Genomic DNA, 23218 nt, shown 5'->3' with positions numbered 1-23218 from the left:
GTGATCCCGAAGCCGGACAAAGATCATTCCCTTTCAGATAATTATCGTCCCATAGCCTTATTAAACTCTGACTACAAAATTTTCACAAAACTACTAGCCAATAGATTGGCCAAATGTATCTCCAAGCTTATTCACAGAGACCAGGTGGGCTTTGTCCTGGCTAGACACGTTGCAGATAACACCAGGAGGACCATTGACTTGATCGACCTTGTCAATAAGTCCCCAAATCCTACTCTCTTGTTGAGCTTGGACGCCCAAAAAACATCTGACCGATTAAGTTGGCCTTATATGTTTCTAGTCTTAGAGAGATTTGGGTTTAGCGGTCTGTTTGTGGCTGCTTTCAAAGCTCTCTATTCCACTCCATCTTCCCAGGTCATATTAGCTTCGTTCTTATCACCTTCTTTTCGGATGTCTAATGGTGCACGCCAGGGATGCCTTCTTTCTCCCTTACTGTTTATCCTCTGTTTGGAATCCCTGGCTATAGCTATCAGCTCCAACCCTGATATCTATGGGATACGCACCCACAATAGTAATTTTAAGCTGTCTTTGTATGCTGATGATATTTTGTTGACACTGATGGTGCCTTCCATTACTCTACCTGTTCTATAGCGTACTCTCCAGCTCTTTGGAGCCCTGTCAGGTTATAAGGTTAACTCATCTAAAACTGCTTCTTCTGCTATTTTATCTTCTCTTCAATCAAATTATCCCTATTTCTGGTGCCCCCACTCCTTGCGGTGTTTAGGTACCAACCTTACTTCCTCCTACCACTCCCTTTATGAAGCTAATTTTTTACCCCTTTTTCATGTTATTTCTCAATCCTTAAAATCTTGGGACAACCTTGCCATTTCCTTCCTCGGAAGGATTACTGTGCTACAAATTACCATACTGCCCAAGCTTTTGTATCTGTTTGAGATACTTCCTGTACCTATTCCCATGTCCAAGCTACGTTCCCTTCAGAAATCCTTCCTCCACTTTATTTGGCATAATAAATCTCACCAAATTGCCCATACAGTCCTTCTCTCCCCATGATCAGTGGCCAGGAGAACCATTCCTATGCACTGGCTATCTACTACACCTGCTATGTGGTCAGAATTGGTGAAGGTTATCGCTGAGATTAGAAGAATGGAGTACCTCACTGCTATGCATGCTAACTCTGTCCCCCTTTTTGAAGCAGTTTGGGAACTGTGGGATCTTTTTCTTTCCGATATGTCTATTCAGATGTCTGATACTGCTGGCTAATTCACTGTTATGCACTGACATTGTATGTATATGCACTTAATCAATGAGCCTATTTCTTTTTGTTCTTTCATTGATTTGTGACCATTATTTCACAACTCTATGTAACTCTTTGTTTGTTGTATGTCAATAAAAAATAAATTATAAAAAAAAAAAAATTACTGGGAGGGTGACACTATTTCATACCGCACCAGGTGACACCAACCCTAATGAAGCCACTGATTGGCCTTATCTTAAAAGAGAAGTATGGGATTTTTTTTTAAATTCTACCTGCCTAGGTGGTTCTGTCTCCCGCTAGCTCTAAGGGTGAGAACTGAGCAATCTGCTGGTTCAGGCTCTTAGCAGATTGCTGAGAGGCAGAGCCAGGTTCCGGTACAGACTCCTGGATGGATCTCGACCATATGGTTGTGATCTTTACCCAGCCCAGGACCAACTGAGTAAAATCAGCCAACAGGGGGCTTCAACTTGCTGTCAGCTGAAAGCGAGTCACAGGAGAGCAGAACGAACTGCACTCCTGTGATCCACAGGGGAAGTTCAGTCAAATGAGCTTTGGCTGTACATCTCCTTTAAGGAAAACATACATATATTGATAGAAAGGAAAAAATCTATCAAGGCCAAACCATACTTTTATTGAAATCTGGCAGTGTCTGCCAATTCAGGGGTAAACGCAGACATACACTTCTTTTTGATCCAACAGTTCTTGGCTGGATCAGTTAACCTTCTTCCTATGCCTATGGGTAACATAAGCTGGACATACTCAAGCAGAGAAAGGCAACAAAGTGTTATGCAATCATTTTACATTACTATAACTTTAATTCAGCTGATATTCTTTTGTGGTATAGATATGGTGTAGGACTTACATAGTTGGTAAGGTTTACTAAAGACACCAGTCCATCCAGCTCAAAGTGTGTGTGTATATGAATGTATGTCACTGCCATTTCCCATCCATATGCGCCTTACTGCAAAGGCTAGTTATAGGTTGGGGTGGTCACTTTTTGTAGTTGTTTGAATTGGGTGTGGGGATACACTGGATGCCATTGTGCTCTTGTGGGGCGTCACATGCGTCCCTATGCCTTTAAGGAGGGGTGGGCTCCCTCCAGGCACACCTACCCTAAATCCACTGCTATATATGCTCCAACTTGGTAGACTCTGAAAATTATAGAGGTTGGAAAGCAGTATACAGAGGATCCTTGATGTGGGCACTGCGGCTTACACATATAATTGCAAATGTGTGCAAACAAATCCCTCTGTTTTAATGTGAGTTGTTTTAAGGCAGATAAGTGTGCTGGGAAATCTTTTGCTTGTTTGCCATTTCCCATATCCCTGTATATTGCATTCACTAAGATGCCCGTCTAAAAATTTTTGAAATTATCAACAGGCCTCATTGACACCACCAACTGTGGAAGGGAGTTCCACATCCTTTCTGCTCTAACGGTAAAGAACCCCAAACTCAGTTTAAAGTGGGTGTAAAGCCTGTGCATTTTTTTTACCTTAATGTATTCCCTTCCCCCAAAACTTACCTGAGCCTGTCAGTAATCCAGTGCTGTCCCGTCTTTAGGTCTTCTTTCCCCTCTCCCTCTTCTCACGGGGACTGAGGCAGCAATGGGAGCCATTGGGTCCTGCTGTTGTCAGCCAAGTCCTGTGAGGGAGAGGGTACGGGCTGGGGTACTGTTTCAAAAGATGCACACAGCCTGGCTCAGGAGCAAGCCTGCAGGTGTGCCCCCATAACAAGCGTCTTGCTATGAGGGCACACAGAGAAGAGGGGGAGCCTGGAACGCTGTCAGGGGACTGCAAAAGAGAAGGTCCAGGGCCATTCTGTGCAAAACCATTGCACAGAGCAAGCAAGTAGAACACGTTGTTATTTTAATTTTAAAAAAAAGTATAGCCTTTACAATCACTTTAAGGTTAAACTGTTTCTTGTCCAACTTCATTGAGTGGTTGTGTGTCTTCTTAAAGTGTTACTAAACCCAGGACCTTGCATTCATTATATCTGATCTTCCACAGTACACAGAACATGGAAATGCAATTTTAGTAAATATAAACTGCTAAATACCTTTTCTCATCAACAGTATATAGCAGTCTTGTGACTTTGATCAGTGTCCAGCAGAGCACTGATTAAATCTTGTAGGATCGCTAAGCACTTTAATTTCCATATGAAGATGTGTGTGTTAATGAACATTTCAACCACTTTAAAGTGCTTACTATTGCAATGATAATAAATCCTACACAGTCTGATAATCACACAAGATGCTTTACTAGGGGGTCCGTTTTTGTTCTTTTGTCTCCCAGCAGGAGACAATTCCATGTCTTCCTGCATCAAAATGAGTGGAACGAACAATAAAGGAAACAATAATAAAAATAATAAAAAATAAAAATGATAAAAAAATAGACACTGACACTGAAAACATGTTATATATTTATGTAGCAGTGAATTTGCCAGAGACAATGTCTTCCTGAAAATAAATTATCTTATCTTACAATATACACTGTAATAAATACTTTAGTTCTAATGACATATACAATACATGATATATTTGAATCTGTTTCTTTTTCCATAGTAAATGTATCCAAGGGTAAATTTGAGTCAGTCTACACAATACTGATATTTTTGTTATTTATAGCTGCTGGTGGGATGAATCACACACACTTCTCTTGTAGGGTTGTTTATCTGGGATTAACTGAGATTTTCTTAATTTATGGTCTAGACCAGTGGTCTCCAAACTGCAGCCCGAGGGCCGGATATGACCCATTGCTTTATTTTATCCGTCCCTTTAGGCATTATTACCTCACTGTCAGCAACAGTGGGGTATAGTTCCTGCCACTGACACCAACAATGGGGCACTATTCCTCCCATTGACACCAATGATGGGGCACTATTCCTCCCATTTACACCAATGATGGAGCACTATTCCTCCCACTGACACCAATGATGGAGCACTATTCCTCCCACTGACACCAATGATGGAGCACTATTCCTCCGACTGACACCAATGATGGAGCACAATTCCTACCGCTGATACCAATAATGGGGCACTATTCCTGCTACTGACACCAATGATGGGGCACTATTCCTCCCACTGGATCCAATGATGGGAGACTATTCCTACCACTGATACCAATGATGGTGCACTATTCTTCCTACTGACACCAATGAAGGGGCATTATTCCTATCACTAATACCAATGATGGGGCACTATTCCTACTGCTGATTCCAATGGTGGGGCACTATTCCTACCGCTGATACCAGTAATGGGGCACTATTCCTCCCACTGACACCAATGATGGGGCACTATTTATCCCACTGACACCAATTATGGGGCACTATTTCTCCCACTGAGACCAATGATGGGGCACTATTCCTCCCACTGATACCAATGATGGGGCACTATTCCTACTGCCGATACCAATGATGGGGCGCTATTCTTCCTACTGATATGAATGATGGGGCACTATTCCTCCTACTGACACCAATGATGGGGCACTATTCCTCCCACTGATACCAATGATGGAGCATGATTCCTACCATTGATACCAATGATAGGGCACTATTCCTCCCACTGACACCAATGATTGGGCACTATTCCTACCGCTGATTACAATGATGGGGCACTATTCCTCCCACTGACACCATTGATGGGGCACTATTCCTCCCACACTGACAACAATGATGGGGTACTATTCCTCCCACTGACACCAATGATGGGGCACTATTCCTCCCACTGACACCAATGATGAGGCACTATTCCTCCCACTGACACCAGTCATGGGGCATTTTTTACTGCCACTGATACCAGGACTTTTTCTACTCCCACTGGCCACAGTCCAGCCCCCTAAAGATTGAAGGACAGTAAACTGGCCCTTTTTTTTAGAAAGTTTGGAGACCCCTAGTCTAGACTTAATAATTTGTGGTTTACCAATAAATGTGTCAGTCTTTTGTACAATCCCAGTATCTGAAACATTTAACCATTACCAACTGTAGCGTTGATAAAAAAAATTGGCAATAATCTGTCCAGTATTATGTCAGTACGTTGCATAAACATGTTTCATATTTCCTAGTGCAAATCCCCATCTTTCATCTTGATCAGTGGCATCCACAAGACTTAACCACCATGTTGCGATGCTTTTTTAGGATTACGTTGTTGTTATTGTCATAGTAAAGTACTGAGGTGGCTGAGAGCTTTGTTGGAGCGCAGCAAGCTTTAGGAACACTTTCTGGCTTCATAAGGTGAACCTGGCAAGGAAAATACCAGTTACTGCCAAATACTCTTTATATATTTACTATAACTAAAGTGAAACAAAGCATAAACAAATAAAGCAGATGTTGACGTATTTAAGAAAACCACACCGAACCAAACTATTTTTAAAAAAAAAAGTATGTATAAAAGAGCGATTCTTCATAGCAAAGGGTTCAGTTCGGTAGTTAGAATATTTTCAGTTCATTCTTGAATGTTGTCTTTGGCAGATTTCTTGGTAGTTTACATTGGAGTCCTTATTACTTCTTCTTTCAAAGCTTGCCTTGAGTGTGACTCGGTTAAATGCCTAGATGGCTGTGTGTCTCTGGATCAATGTCAGGGATGATGGTGCCTCCTCTTGTGACAGATAATGACTTGATAATATGATTAGTTTACTAACTTTAGTACAGTGAGATCACCATTCTGAACAGTAAAGAGGAAATGATCCTAGGACACGATGAAATAATGACACCTAATTTCTGTAGTTCTTACGTTCATCTAATTCTCCGAACATTAAAACATTGCAAACTTTAGTGCTGGAGCTGATTTACTGCATTGTTTTTACTCTTTATTTTATTGTGTCTAAATGGTAAAACTACTCTGTATCTAGGCAGCTGCTCAAAGTATTGCAGTGTGCAGTATGTAACCAGATAAATATGAGATTAGGGTTTTTAGAGCTGTAACTACGTAGCAAATTGATCCCAGGAGAATGAGCCAGGAAATTAGTATAATGCCAACGTCAGCAGCAGTAATTATCTGTACTTGTATTAGGGTAGCCGTCGAGACAAACAAGGCCACATAAAAAAAGTTCATTGGACTAAAGTGAATATTATTGATATGTGGAAGCATAGCTAACTGCCAACACCCCAGTGCAAATTTGCAGCATCTGAGCCTTACATCTCGGCCAAAGTGGTCTTTGAAGCTCTATTCTGAAAAGCTGTAAAGAATATGTAAACCCAACATTTCATATTCCTGCTGTGCCATTCAGTTGTATGAAAAAGTATCCTGTTCTCTTTGTACTGCTTCCTTTGTGTCAAATCTCTGGTGTCCCTGCTGGTCCCTCTGCTTTCCTATTAAAAACTGACCACGCTAGGCATGTTCAGTGTTCTGGCTGTGCTGGGAACTAATCCAGTGATCAGACTTGTGCTGATGCCCCCCCTTCCACAGCCAGCCACTGGGAAGATCAGTATGCTGCTGTTTCTCCACCCTCAGTTCCTTATGCAGCTGAAAACAGTGGGCAAGTGAACACTTTCCTATTAAAAACTGCCCACACTAGGCATGAGAGAAAAGCGTGGTCAGTGTTCTGGCTGTGCTGGGAGCCAATCCAATCATCAGAAGTATGCTGACCCCCCCCCCCACAGACATTCACCAGGAAGATCAGTGTGCTACTGTTTTTCCACCCTCAGCTCCTTATGCAGGTGAGAACAGTGGGTATGTGAACACTTTCCTGTTAAACACTGGCCACACTAGGCATGAGAGCACAGCATGGTCATTGATTTGGCTGTGCTGGGAGCCAATCCAATCATCAGACATATGCTGACCCCCCCAGCCATTCACCAGGAAGATCAGTGTGCTCCTGTTTCTCCACCATCAACTCCTTATGTAGATGAGAACATTGGGTACATGAGCACTTTCCCATTTATAACTGACCATACTAGGCATGATGGCACAGTGCAGCCAGTTTTCTGGCTGTGCTAGGAGCTAATCCAATCATCACAATTGTGCTGCCCCCCCTCCCCACGCACAGCCATTCACCAGGAAGATCAGTGTGCTGCTGACTTTCCACTCTCAGCTCCTTATGCAGCTGAGAACAGTGGGTACGTGAACACTTTCCTGTTAAAAACTGCCCACACTACGCATAAGAGCACAGCATGGTCAGTGTTTTGGATGTGCTGGGAGCCAATCCAATCATCAGACATATGCTGACCACCCCCCACACACACATACACACACAGCCGTTCACCAGGAAGATCAGTCTGATGCTGTTTCTCCACCCTCAGTTCCTTATGTAGATGAGAACAGTGGGTACGTGAGCACTTTCCCTTTTATACTGACCATACTAGGCATGAGGGCACAGTGTGGCCAGTGTTCTGGCTGCGCTGGGAGCTAATCCAATCATCACAATTGTGCTGACCCCCCTCCCCTCGCACAGCCATTCACTGGGAAGATCAGTGTGCTGCTGTTTCTCCACTCTCAGCTCCATAGCTGAGAACAGAGGGTATGTGAGTACTTATAAACAAGAGGAAAAAAGGTATTTATAATATTTTTATATCTATACCCAAATGTCTTGCCTTTCATTTCTTATTTAAACTGAATGGGTTATTTTACAAGGTGAGAGTTTTACAATCACTTTAAGTGAGCAGGTCAACATTTGAAACAGATTAGAGCAGCCTGAAAATCAGTGGTCCTACTTGAAAACTCCTCTAGGTCAGCCTTTTCAACCAGGGTGCCTTTGGGCTTCTTGGGGGTTGCCTTGGCAAAATGCCTAACAATAGCCTGGGGTAGTCCTTGTTCACCCCTCTCTGCCAACATTGGGTTCACATTAGCTGAATGAAGGAAAGACACTGAGGGAGAAGAGAAATGTTGGATTACTATTCAGTACCAGTGTGAAAATGTGTATTTACTTTGTAAAAAATCACTTCCAGTGCTGGGTGTCCTAAGTGTGTGGATGTTGCTGCATTGTGTAAAATTATTAATTTTGTTTTCTACATTTTACAATGGGGTGCCTCGAGATTGTACATAATTTTAAAGGGTGCCTTGACTAGAAAAAAAAAGGTCGACAAACACTGCTCTAGGTGGCTTTTCTTTACACGTTTTCAGTTTGGGTTAATTGACGACCTTCTGTTCAGCTTTTGAATTTATAGCCTAACATTTTTTTTCTTTTAGAAAAGAAAAAGGTTCAAACTTCAAGTTTTGATTAGGAAGATTCTCATTGTTAAATCTATACTGGACGAGGGTGCGTTTCCCTATGCACCATCTGGCCAATTGATGAATCTAAAATATATAACCTTTATTCAAATATATAAAAAATGTATGCTCAGCTGTAATGAATGCCTATTGGAGTGGAATGTACTGCGCACAACAATATAAGTGGATACAAATTATTTACCTTACATCCAACTGGTTAATAACACCAGACCAAATCAAATACCATACCGTTTTAGATGAAGTGACGGCATACAAAGAGGCACTGTAGTTTGATCATAATCCTATCAGCTTGAATATTTATGCAGGCCATAGACGGGTTGTCCGCACGAAAAAATCAGCTGATATTCACGCCATTAGTGGGGCCAGCCCGTCAGCCGTTTTTTGCAGATCTCCTCATTTATTTTTATTGGTCATGTTGGAAAATCCTCGAAAAACGGCCGTTTTTCGTGGACATTGGTGCCAACAACAACCGATTTTTCATATATCGGCCGAAAATTCGGACGATAAACAAACCGTCTATAGCCTGCCATAATCTCTGTTAAGGAAATGGAGTTACCCCATGGACAAAACTAATTAGCGAAACATGTAGAGTCTCTTTTTTTCTTTGGGTCTTTCTTTGGGAGCACTTTGTGAATGCACACGGTATTTACTCCTCTCTCCCCTTTTTCTGTTGAAGTCTGTAATGCATTTTACAGTGCATCATTTGCATTTCTCAAGACAATGAGATATTTTTGGTGGATATGGTGATGTATGGGGCTTGTCCATGAGGAGCTGACATGCCCATGGATGAGTGTACCCGTATTACATATCTGTAGCAAGATAGATTATGCTATCTAGTTAGTTTTGTCCATGGGGTAACTCCATTTCCTTAACAGAGATTATATATTCAAACTGATAGGCTTATGATACACTATATAATCAAAAGTTTGTGGACATCTGACCATCACACCTACAAGATATGAGTTTGTTAAATATGCAGTTCCGAAACCATGAGCATTAATACACAAACTGAACAACACTTTGGGGCTATAACAGGTTCCACTACAATGCGTGTCTGTGGGAATTTGGACTATTTAGTAAAAAGAGCATTTGTGAGGTCTAGTACTGATGTTGAACGAGAAGGTCTGGCACGCAATAGGCATTTGAGTATATCCCAAAGATTTTCAATAGGGTTGAGGTCAAGCCTCTGTGAAGGCAACTCAGGTTCCTCCACACCAAGCTCATCAGACCATATGTTTTTGAACCTGACTTCTGGGCACATTCACGTCCTAAAACTGTCATCACAAGGTTGGAAGCACACTGTTGTTTAATATTTCTTTGTATGCTGTAAACACCTGCACTCAATAATTAGGAGGGGGTGTCACATCATTTTTACCATATAGTATGTGAGATTATCAGGTGTCCACAAACTTTTGATCATATAGTGTAGGTAGGGAATGGTTAAAAACATCTGCCGGATTATTTTTGCTCTGTCTGTACTACTCAGAAAATGTTGCTTTACTTTCTGATCCAGAGATGCTACAGAAAGAGGAAATCTCTCAAAGTGAGGGGAATTCCCCTCTCAGACAGGTGTCCCCAATCAATGATTTCCCCTTGCCTGTTATTCTAGGACGACTGTAAAATTTTAGATTTTCCCTCACTTTATCTTTTCAGTGACCATGGTCACTGTGACAATAAAGTGGTCTAATGAACCCCATACTGAGTATGGAGAACAGGGAAATTTGGTTGTACACTGTGTCATCCTTGTTTCTCCAGAAATTGCAAGTCTGTGACAAAATGTTTACAGTAGATATATATTTGATGTCAGGGGCAGACTGACAACTCATGGGGCCCCCGGGCAATAGGGGATCATGGGGCCCCTTTGTCCTTGCCCAAACTCAAAAAAGCCTATGAAAAAGGTACCAGGGGCATCTCATGGGGCCCCCTACTGACCCTGGGCCCTCGGGCAGTGCCCGAGTTTCCAAATGGTCAGTCCGCCCCTGTTTGATGTTTATGCTCCAGCAGGGCATGACTGCTTTTACCAAGTCCAGACACTTTCACCCCCTTTTAGTCCAAGCCAATTTTCGCTCTCACACTTTGAATGCCAATTACTCATGCAACACTGTACTCAAATGAAATGTTTATTATTTTTTGGGACAGATAGAGCCTTCTTTTGGTGGTGTTTGATCACTACTGTGTTTTTTTATTTTTTTCTATATAAATGATCAAAAATTTAGAAAATAAAAGTTTTTCTAATGAAATTTTGCAAATAAATAATCTTTATTCATAAATCTAGGCCAAAATGTATTCTGCCACCTTTTTTGGTAAAAAAAAAAAAATAAAATAACCCAAATCAGTATATAGAAAACAAATTCTAATTCTTGTAAAAAAATTTTTTACATTTTTATTTTTTTTTTACATTTTTATATATTTTTACATACCGATACCCTAGAAGTACAGTGTCACTATGGATTTTTTTTAAAACTGATTGTTTTTACAACCATGCTGCTTGTAAAAGCATTTCTCACTCGCTTTGGTTGCATGCCTGCAGCCATTGAGAAATACTGTGAGAGCTGTGACTGGTTACAGCTTATCACATGGTACAAGGTGGCTGTGAATGACCTTGTACCATGTGATTTCTGTGATTGATCACAGAGCTCATTGTAGTAAACAATGATGCCAGGAAATTACATCTTGTTTACTACTGTGCATGTGATCGCTGATTGGCCAATCAGCAATCACATGGCACTTGGGCCACTCACATCGGCCCGGTACACCGATCCGTGTTTTGCTGTGTCAAGTGGGCACAGATCGCACTGGTTTAGAAACGTCCACCCACATCGGTGCTGCTCCTGTCTGGCCATTTATGTACATGGGCCGAACTGGAAGAGGTTAAAGACCACAGTCAGGACTGAACTCTCACACACTAGAACACAATCAGCTCCAGCAGATCAAGTTTAATGAACAGAAACTTCTAGCCGGATCATAATTCCTGCTTGACCCATGATCTGCAAAAATCTTTAATGGAATCATATTGTGAAGAGTTGTTACAGAAGATATGATAACTGGTTTGTGTTTCCATTACAACATGTGGTGGCAGCTATGCTATTAGGTGTGTGTAATCAATTAACTGCAGAGTTAATCATCCCAAGTGACAGTTTCAGGTTGCTGGAACTTCTAGTTCTTCTAAAAGCTATGTGTTTTTTTTTTACCTTCATGCATTAACATAACATACTCCTCACTACTTGTTCTCCCCACCCCCCCCTAAACACTTACCTGCCTCCTCCCATGTTTCAGTGATGTTCCAACTGCTTTCAAAGTCTCAGAGGAGACACTGAGAGCAGTGGGAGCCATAGGCTCCTATTGTTGTCAATCAAACTCATGTGAGGAATGAAAGGGTGCTGTGTGTGTCTATGGTCACACACAGCTCAAATTGCAAGCAAGCCCGCATGGGTGCCCTCTCAGCACCATGCTTGCTGAAGGGGCACTAGAAGGAGAGGAGGAGTGAACAGTACCGGCAGGGAACCACCAAAGAGGAGGTAAGGGACTACTCTGTGCAATAAAAGGGCAGGTAAATGTAATATCTTTTTTTTTTAGCCACTCTCAATTGTTGCCCTGCAATCTGGAAAAATCTTTTTTGCAGGGTGAGGCTGAGATTGGCATTGTTATAGTCACTAGTACAAATAGAGTAGAGAATATTTCCAACGGGAACACAGCAATAAAAACCCAACAGAAGGTTTGACTCTTCCCCACTGCTTCCAACACTTAAAAAAATTGTGCCTAGAGCTGCAATGTAATGAAACATGGGTGTTAATTGCTGATGTCAATGAAAGCTAGACCTAGGCTGTAATGGGTACACATTGAATTTACTACATTGCATTGCTTTAAAGCTTCTTATGTGTAATTATAATGTTATATATAGTACTATCCTCTGCTCACAATGAGTTTATGTTTAATTGCTGTGGGATAAAGAACAGAAAGAGGACCAGTGATATACATCATATGACCAGACCAAAGATGCATGGCAAAAAGGTACAGTGCATTCATAAGATATTCAGACCCCCTTCACTTTTTTCAATTTTGTTATGTTGCAGCCTGATACTACAATTGTTTAAATTCATTGTTTGTCGTTATGGGCTACTGAATGCAGATTAATGAGAAAAGTGAAAACAGAATTTTAGAAATGTTTGCAAATGTATGAAAAATGAAAAACTGAAATATCACATTGGCATACATACTGTATACAGACCCTTTGCAACAACCCTTGAAATTTAGCTCCGGTGCCTTGATTGTTGCTGAGATGTTTCTACACCTTGATGGGAGTCCACCTGTGGTAAATTAAATTGATTGGACATGCTGACGAAGGGGTCCTGCGTGGCTCAGAAACATTGCACTATGTCTTCTGTAATGTGATCATTCTTCAATAAAGATTTGAACGATATTTGGCAATCCGTGGTATGCTGGAAAATATGTGCATTTGATCTGTTTTGGAAAAGGCACACACCTCTCTATAAAAGGCCTCACAGCTGGCAATGCATACTGTACCAGAGCAAAAGCCATCCAGTCAAAGGAACTGCCTGCAGAGCTCTGAGACAGGATTATTGCAAGGCATAGATCTGAGGAAGGCTAAAAATAATTCTGCTGCACAGAAGGTTCCCAAAAGCACAGTAGCCTCCAAAGTTCTCAAATGGAAGACGTTTGGCACAACCAAGACTCTTCTATGAGCTGGTTGCTTGTCCAAACTGAGCAAAAGGAAGAGAAGGGCCTTAGTAAGAGAGGTTTTTTTTCACCTGATGGTTGCTAGCTGAGCTCCAGAGATCCTGTGTTGAGAAGGGACAAAGTTCTAGAAGGACAACAATCACTGCAGCCCTCCACAGATCTGGGCTTTATGGAAGAGTGGCTAGATGGAAGCCTCTTCTCAGTGCAGAACACATGAAAGCCAATTTGGAGTTTGCAAAAAAGCACCTGAAGGTCTCTCAGACTGTGAGGAATAGTCTGACAAAACCAACCACATGAATTGTTTGGCCTCAATTCTAAATGTTATGTCTGGAGGAAGCCAGGCACCACTCACTACCTGCCCAATACTATCCCTACAGTGTAGCATGGTGGTGGCATAATTCTGTGGGGGTGTTTTTCAGCAGCAGAGACTGGGAGACTTGTCAGGGTTAAGAGAAAGCTGAATGGAGTGCAGTACAGAGCTATCCTCAATGAAAATCTATTCCACAACGCTCAAGACCTCAGTCTGGGATGAAGGTTCACTTTTCAACATGACAGCGATCCTAGCACACAGCCAAGAAAACACAAGAGTGGCTTAGGGACAGCTCTGTAAATGTCCTAGAATGGCATAGCCAGAGCCTTGAACATCTCTGCAGAGACCTGAAAATGGCTGTCCACCGAAGGTCCCCATCCAACTTGACTGAGCTTGAGAGGATTTGCAAAGACAAATAGCAGAAAATCCCCCAATTCAGGTGTGCAAAGCTTGTCGCGTCATACCCAAAAAGACTCGAGACTGTAATTGCTGCCAAAGGTGCTTCAACAAAGTACACAGTAAAGGGTCTGAATACTTAAGCACATGTGATATTTCAGGCTTTTTCAGTTTGATAAATTTGCAGATGTTTCTAAAATTCTGTTTTCACTTTGTCACTATGGGGTACTGAGTGTAGATTAATGAGAAAAAATTTATTTAAAAAACTGTAGCATCAGGCTGCAACATAACAAAATTGAAACAAGTGAAGAGGGTCTGAATACTTTATAAATGCATTGTATTTATACATTTAAAAAGGATAGGGGCGGGGAGGGTTACGCTGAACCTAAGAAACAAAATATTTAAAAATGCTACTTTCCCTTTAAATGCCAAGAGCTACAAGAAGGGTTGTAAGAGGACCAAACCAAAAAAAACAGCTGTCATGTTTAGATTCCTGCCTCCTGAATAGACAAGGGAAAGCCGTGAAAGGGAAAACCAGGTTTTTCCTTGGTTGAAAAAGTGCATATTATTTTATGGGGGGGGTGAAGTGTGGAAAAAAACATTAACGCTAGCAGCACTTTAGATTGTACTGAAGTCTTTATCACTCATACAAAATATCAGTTGTTCTATCTTTCACTTTCAGATTAACTCAGTGTAGTTTACCTTGTGAGTCTAGACAACCCTTTATAGCGTTAGTAATACTTATACACCACTGGTGTGATCCTAATATAAAAGCGCCATTCATTGCAGTTACAATCTTTTTTCCCAGGTACTTTGTTTTCACATTGAAGAATGATAGCAATGACAGAAATTTGTATGTGTCTCTCCTGAATATGTGTGAGTTTCAAACTCCCTGTTCTCTCCAAAATCAGTGCAGCTAGTTAAAACAAGTTGTCATCTAGAGACAGCCATGTTCACAAACTACCAGATAATACACTATCAGGGGTGGACTGACCATTTGGAAACTTGGGCACTGCCCGAGGCCCCAGGGTCAGTAGGGGGCCCCATGAGATGCCCCTGGTACCTTTTTCATAGGCTTTTTTGAGTTTGGGCAAGGACACAGGGGCCCCATGATCCCCTATTGCCCAGGGGCCCCATGAGTTGTCGGTCCGCCCCTGTACATTATCCATGATTTTAATTGGCACCAAGGAAAGAGCACCATACTACCACTGACCACTAGCAATTACATTACAGGTTAACTTAAAGAGGGCCTTTAGCCTACCCCCTCTCTTTTTTTTTTTAAACCCCTGCTTACTGGGTCAAGAGACACTTCTCGGCCCTGTGACGTTATCTTACTTGTGACATCATCAAGAGGCCCACCAGCTCTTCCAAGTGCAGTCAGCAGGGCCTTGCAATGACATGCCACTAGGCCCACCCCTCCTACTTACTGAATGAAAGACTAAAAGCCTCCTGGGATATGTGAGGCGCATATCCCAGGAGGCCCAGCAAGCACTGCAAGTCATTCTCCTAGGTGAATGATGTGCACGGAATGGTGGGTCCATGCTTTTGAAAAAAAGGTAAATAAAAAAAAGGGGGTGAGGGGTGAGATCTGCTTTAAGGAAAGCAGCCTAAATAACTGAAAATGTGAAAACAAAAGTGGTTGCATGCATGTGTGCTTGCAATAATAGAAACTGGTTACTAAGGAATTAATGCACTTAAAACTGCTGACAGGTAAATGTGCATTTCTGTGGGGACTGTCACCAAGAGGTTAAGGCACATATACTGCATACTGGACACCAGGGCCGTGGATAAGGGGGTACCACCTGGCCCCCTGTATGGGACCAAAGCCAGCAGGGGGGCCCAGGCAGCTGGGTGAATTGGATGTGGGCAGGAGGGTGATCCGCACGATGGGTGAGCAATTACTGAAACCGATCCCCTGTATGGCTCTTCTGCAGCAGCTGAAAGCCAGCTTCTTCACCTCTCCCTTCTGCTGGATTTCAGCTGCTGCAGAGAGCCATACAGGAGATCGCTTCCAGTAATTGCCTCCCGCTTCACCCGATCACCCTCCTTGTGCACTATACATTTCCCCTTGCTGCCCAGGCCCCCCTGTGTGCCCCCCCACCCTCACAATGTTGCTGGTTTCCCTCCTCTCCATCCCACTGGCAGCTGCAAGTACTTAATAGGATCCTTCAGGATGCAGAGTGGGGAAGGGTCTGGTAAATATGTAACACTTACCAGCCCCTTCCTTTCCTGAATGAAAACAACGAGTGATCGATACTGATCACTCACTGTGTTCATTCATAAGTGTGTGGGGCTTTGGGGGGGGCTGTCAGGTAGGCTGTATGGGGCCCCATGGTTTCTAACAGCAGCCCTGCTGGTCACTAAAGGTTATTCCATATACACTCCTGACTGGTCACAGAGGGGTTAAAGCACATATACTAGACAACAGTCACTGGAGGGTTAACACCCATACACTGGATTTAGTTAACAAATGGGACTTTTTTGGTGCCCTGTACTTATATAAATGACAAAGGAAAACATTTTTATTTAAAATATTAAAATCACTTAAAAAGGAGAACAGACCGATATTCATACATTTAGGACATGATTGTTTTGTCACCTCCATAAATACCCTCAATTAGCCTCTGCACAATAGGTTACATTGCCTTTGCAATTAAAGTAGGCATCCAGTGAAAACCTAACTAGGCTTAAACCCTCTCCCACCCCCATTCTATGTCCTAAACTAACCACACGGTAAAGGAAAGATGCTTATACTTACCTAATCTACGGGTGCTCCGGTCTGGTCACATGATACGCTCCCAGCACCAGCTTCAGGGTTGAGGAGGGACAGCCAACAACAGATGCCCCAAAGTAAGCATCTGGAAGACATCACTGCCTAGGTATTTCAGCAATTGTTGCTGCTATCTCCTCTCCCCTGAAGCCAGCTACTGAGGGAATCACATGATCAGACCAGAGCGCCCTTATATTAGGTAAGTATTTACAGATTAGATAGTATAGGGCTAAGAATGGGAGTAGGAGCAGGTTTAGGCTTAGTTAGATTTTGGCTGGACTTCTACATTAAGTGTAACATTATTTCCATTTAATTGTTGTTGATTCCTGCAGTGGATGGAGGAGGATTGTCAGCACATTTCCCAGGTCTGCTTCATCAGGAAATACGAGGGGCATGCAAGCCAAACTGGGAATTTTAACTTTACATGTATAAAAAGGGATGCTAGCGTGGCGGTACTACATGCAGTAGTAAGTGCCAAGTGTTTCCTCTTACTGATAGGCGGCACACATGTCACGGGCCAGCCCAGAGACCATTAATCAAGATGGCAGACCACAGTGCTAGTGTGTGCATGGAACAACATGTGGTGATGAAGTTTCTTGAACAAAGGTGTAAAACTTGTGAATATCCTTACAGGACTTCAAGCACAGTGTGGTGATGAGACGCTCAGCCACAGTAAGATATTTCAACAGTGTACAGGTTTCAAAGATGGCCGTATGCCCATCAATGATGATCCTGGCCGTGATGGTTCCCAGCCCACAGAAGTCATTCCTGTGAACATTTAGCATGTGGAACGCCTGATTCTGGATAATTAAAGCATAACCTGTTATGAAATTGCACAAGAGATAAATCTTTCTGTGGGAACGGTGAACACAACAATGACGAAGTGAAGCAGGCTGACCTAGGATGGTTCAGATGTACCGATAAATATTTCTATGCCGAAGCTTTCCAGGCATTGGTAAGTGTATAAATGTAGCAGGTGATTATGTCAAAAAGTAAATGCAGTTTCCACTCAAAAGTCCCAGTTTGACTTGAACTAGAAGTGTGCATTTATTAGAAAGTTTAGTCAGTCAAGCCATGGACTAGAGGCTAATCATCATAGAGGAAACTGCAGCAGACATACAGAGGGTTCAGAAATGACAAGGTTATAAGTATCTATCACAGATCTTCTTTGCACATAATAATATCTTCTAAGGTCATCTAGTTTTGACCAGTTGTAATTCCTCAATTATAAACAGTAAGTGACCAGAACACAATTATATGCAAGCTGCCAATATCAATATGGAGTTAGATGTGTAAGTAGCAATATCAAGATATATGGACAACAATGTCCTGATGTCACCCCATTGGACACTATAATAATAATCAATGTAATAATAAGTGCCCACGCACTGCAAAATAACCCCCCGTCAAAATAGGTGACATCCTTCCCTTCAATATTATAACCCCTGGACTGTATACCAGTCAATGAGTAGAAAGTACACAGAGCCAAGTCACTGAGGCGTCAAAGTGACTGTCACTAGAATAAAACTTGAAAAAAAGGTGGTGTTGTAAAGAAAGGTTTATTACTTACCTATCCAGCTACCCATGCCAACATGCTCTTTTGATAAGCTACGACACCCAAGAAAATATTCAACATCTGACCTTTCTGAGCTGGATACCTGATCCCCCAAATATTGATGTGGTTTATTTAAAACTCCTACATTCCTACTTCACTATTGTCACCTGCCTGTCATACATCACTACTGTGTTCTATAGAAATGCAGGGACTGACAAGAGGAAGCCCTGTGCACATAGCATATAAATGCTAAATATATTTTGGGCCCCACAGCTTTTCAAGAGAGCAAAGATTGGTGAGAAGTGAGTATTAATTATTTTATCTAAGTTTTTATTTTAGGCCCACATTCTGTACACTGGTTACTAAGGGCTTATTACAAACACTGCGGAGACTGGTCATTGAGCCATAAAGGCCGATACATAGGAGAATGGTCACTGAAGGGATTAATGCACATACATGGCAAGAGAGCTCTGTACTAGAGGGGCCATCTCATATGCAGAATTGGTACTGGTAAGCAAGGTATGGTTTCTGGGGGGGCAGGATACTGGGGAGAGACCAATATATGTAGTGGAGGTGGGTATATTAAAAGTCTCCTTCTAATACTATATATGTTAGGACAGGCTATGTGATGGCAAGACCAAAATGAAAATACATCTGCGGCCCACAAACCTACTAGACCCCCTTATACAATGTACACAGTTCCAAGTAAATGTTTCCTAATTATGTCATTAACAGCTGCATCAATCATGAGGCTATTTTTTCTGTGACACTAGTAGCCAAGTTCAGTAACTTGAGAAAAACGTATGTTTCATACCATGGAAGTTGTATATAGCAAATGATTTGGGCACACATGCATATTTCAGAGTACTTTCCCTTACCAGTGACTGCAGGATGGCGTGATTGGTGGCATTCATACAAGAGTCAAGTGGAAATGAGCATTCTCCTTCACAATAAAATGCTGAGTACCCCTGTGGAGCAATCACCCAGTCCTAGAAAAGCATAGAATTGATATGATTACTCAATGCTGTTAGGAACTGTTTGCTTAGTTGGCAGTAGAGAAAAAATCAAGGTGAATGGCTTGTAGAGATTAACAAGAAATGACTGGTTCTCATAGAAGTAGTTGAAGGACCCCTATTCCCTCTCTTCACACTGGTTTAAAATCACCACCGCACCTTCCTACTCAGCCAACCTAAGCCAACATCTAAAATTGTATCATACTAATTACATATCTCCCGCTCCAACACATTGGAATTATCTATATACAGTGCTTCTGTTCTGTCCGAAATAGCTGCCTAATCTCAGTACTGCCAAAGTAAAACACTACAAACCCTAGACACACAAGGCTTTTCAACCTTCTTTTTAGCTCTGAGCTATTTATACTAACACCACCTGCCTGGCTATAGGTGCCATTCATAAGACAGTTATTATTTACACCAATAATTTGTATGGATATTTTTGTTTTTGTTAGATGCTGGAGAGCTAGCATCATTACAATTTCTTATGTTGGAGATTTTAGGACATTTCTGTGCTTTAGTTCCTTGGCTTGGGTAGCATACCCTTTACGAATGGGTCCTACACTAATTAATGGATATTTGTTTTCGTTCTATGAACCCAACAGCATTTTACAAAAAATAAAGTATCTGACTCTTCCTAGACCTTGATTTGAGCTGTATGGGAAACACAACTAGTCATAAACCTAACAAATGCATTGGTGAAATAGGGGAAGCCTTAGGGAGAGGACTTTGACTATACCAACTGAAGAAGGTCAACGATTTCTGGGAAGTTCACTAAATACCACAAGAGGTCAAGGTAGGTAAAGGTAGCGGTTCTAAACTGTGTAGGGGTTAAGAAGGGGAAGTATCTACAAAATAAGATATATAAAAAAGAAGGGGAGGGGGGAATGAGGGAGGAAGCAAAGTTAAATAATTTCTAGATATGATTGAGGACAAGGGTGCAGAAACAAAACACATAAGGAAAGAGGGGGGAAGGAACCTGTTATTCCCCTCATCCCCATGCCCCACCAGTCTGATGGATTTTAATTAATATTATAACATGTAAAATGCTGCTGGAGAAATAGCCAGCGGTAATCTCAGCCCACCAGATTTCACCCATAACTGAAATAACACTCCTTGGTGGATGGATCCTATATGCTATGGTTCACATAGATGCGATATGATTTTCCTGTTGGTTTCTGTGTGATTTCAAGGGGTAATTGTTCAGCGATTCAGGGATTCTGATGTAATTTGGCAGCGTTCTCAGTCAGTCAACGAGACAACGACCCTAAACATACAGTCAGAACAATAATGGAATGGTTTAGATCAAAGCATATTCATATGTTAGAATGACCCAGTGAAAGTTCAGACCTAAATCCAATTGAGAATCTGTGGCAAGACTTGAAAATTGCTGCTCACAGACACTCTCCACCCAATCTGACAGAGCTTGAGCTATTTGTAAAGAAGAATGTGCAAAAATGTCACTCTGTAGATGTGCAAAGCTGGTAGAAACATCCCCAAAAAGACTTGCAGCTGTATTTGCAGCAAAAGGTGGTTCTACAAAGTATTGACTCAGGGGGGCTGACTACAAATGCAGGCCACACTTTTCACATATATATTTGTAAACAATTTTGAAAACCAATTCTCATTTTCCTTCCACTTCACAATTATGTACCACTTTGAGTTGGTCTGTCACATAAAATCCCAATAAAATACTTTTACGTTTTTGGTTGTAACATGACAAAATGTGGAAAATTTGAAGGGTATGAATACTTTTTCAAGGCACTGTAGGGCGTGACTGGAAGCCCCATAACAAGTAATTTGACTGGTTTACACTTACAGAAGTCAACACAGCATGATAAATTATCAGCCCCTGATATTTGGAGACAGTTGTAAAAATCACTGATTTTTACAACCTGTCTTTAAATTTACTGATGGTTGGCAACTCTGGTCTCCACATACATGTACAAGTGCTTTTTGACTCTCCTTCATACTAAGAATCACATGTTATCTAGTAAGCCTTTAAAGTGGACATCTGTGTGAGGCACAAGGTGGTTTCCTTCCATGATCTTCTGATATAGTCACAGAAATCTGTTTGGAAGTGGAGGATCCTTCATGGTGTTGGACTGTTGGAACTAATTTTAATTCTGAGTTTTTCTAATGCACTGGACAGTTCTTTATATCTGTATATGTTTTTTGCACAGTGGTCTTACACAGTGGTTTTCAAGCACTATCTATTGTAACATTTTATTTTTCATGTTTTTGAATATTGTATTGAACACGTTTTGATATGAAATATGTTATTGTATAAGCACAGAACTTTCTATTTATATGAATAAATAAAAGCTGATCATTTTAGGCACCCCTGTCAGTGTTAAATGGTTTGTCTTTTCCCTGTAACTGCAAGAGAGCTTGTTCTTTTGAAAAACAACAGACTTACTGGATGGATCATCAGATGAAAATAGAAGAAAGAAAGCCTAGAAAATTAAACTAATGCAGCCATCACATATAAGATAATGTTTGTTTTGGGGTTTAATGCTGATTTAATTGGTACAATTCATGATGTGTGTTTACCTGTGTTTAGGTGCATTTAATTAAGCTGCATTTAGAAAAAATTAATGAAGTCCTTCTAGGGGCAAATTAGATACTCTGAATGTGTCTAAATGCATGTACACACAAATAAACACATATAAACGCAAGTACATTTGAATGCAGGGGAAATTGATCTGGGTAGCATAAAGTTTTTTATACATTACAGATACCTTCTGCATTTACAGTGCTGTGGAAAAATATTTGCCCCATCCTGATATTGTTTGCATATTTGTAACACTTAAATGATTGAAATCATCAAACAAATTTTAATATTACACAAAGATAGCCAGAGTAAATACAAAATGCAGTTTTTAAATGATGATTTCATTTATTAAGGAAAAAAAGCTGTCCAAACCTGACTGGCTCTATGTGAAAAGTAATTGCCATCCCCCTTGATAAATCAAGAATGAACCGTAATTAACCACATTTTTTGGAAAGCTGAGTTAAATTTCACATGCCATCCCAGGCCTGATTAATACCAGACCTGTCGAGTTAAGAAATCACTTAAATAGAGGCTGTCTGACAAAGTGAAACACGCTAAATGATCTAAAAAAACAACACATCATTCCGAGATCTAAAGAACTTCAAGAACAGATGACAAACTAATTGATGTGTATCAGTCTGGAAATGGTTACAAAGCCATTTCTAAGGTTTTGGGACTTCATCTAACCACAGTGAGAGCCATTATCCACAAATGAAGAAAACTTGGAACAGTGGTGAACCTTCCTAGGAGTGGCCGACCTACCAAAATTACTCCAAGAGTACAATGACGACTCATCCAGGAGGTCATAAAAGAAATCAGAACAACATCTAAAGAACTGCAGGCCTCACTTGCCTCAGTTAAGGTCAGTACAAAATACAGGACAGTGCAACATCCAAGAATAGGGACTTTAAAGGTACTGTGCTAAGAAACAAAGGCAAAGATTAACTATAAAATTATATTTATTTATTAAAGTCCATTAAAACGGTGGATCATCAATTCCAGCACTTAATTAATAGATGCTTAATAACACATGACCACAACTCACATAATATAAAGATTTGACAATTCTATATCCCGCTGTAAACGTTGATGCGTTTCACAGTGCACATCTGCTTTGTCAAAGGCTTTGCGGGGGTTGTCTACAAAAACATATACATAACTTCATAGTAACAGATATATATAGATATATATGTATATATATATATATATATATAGATAGATAGATAGATAGATAGATAGATAGATAGATAGATAGATAGAGATATATATATATATATATATATATATCTATAGATCTATATATAGATATATATATATATGTCTACATGAAGATATTACAGCCATCTATACACATTACATGGATATTTTCTAAAAAAAAAACCTTACCACAATATTCACTTAGATGATAAAATTGCTATTTAGTTCAATCACGATAATGTACTCTAATGTCTACTGCCAGAGATAGATGCTACATCACATGCCCATATGTCCACCCCCACCCCAAAGGGGAGGAGGGAGGAAACAGG

The 23218-nt window shown here is 41.0% G+C and overlaps 1 protein-coding gene across 1 annotated transcript in view; it reads right to left on the bottom strand.

Annotated features, from left to right (window-relative positions):
• Positions 1–3632: 3632 nt before the first annotated feature.
• LOC149462646 (bone morphogenetic protein 8B-like) overlaps positions 3633–23218 on the bottom strand; it is an 87165-nt gene continuing 67579 nt past the window's right edge. Inside the window, exons 6-7 of the mRNA XM_089676672.1 lie at positions 19004–19114; positions 3633–5467 (exon numbers count right to left, since the gene is read on the bottom strand). Of these exons, the coding sequence (XP_089532798.1) occupies positions 5318–5467; positions 19004–19114 (261 nt within the window). The 3' untranslated portion in view covers positions 3633–5317. The remainder of the gene's footprint in view (positions 5468–19003; positions 19115–23218) is intronic.

This window comes from Staurois parvus, unplaced genomic scaffold, assembly GCF_062004578.1.
Source record: "Staurois parvus isolate SC_StPar_1 unplaced genomic scaffold, SC_StPar_1.0 ptg000172l, whole genome shotgun sequence".
NCBI classification, from domain to species: Eukaryota; Metazoa; Chordata; class Amphibia; order Anura; family Ranidae; genus Staurois; species Staurois parvus.
Note: the sequence above shows the minus strand (reverse complement) of the source record. Positions and strands in the feature narration are given on the sequence as shown.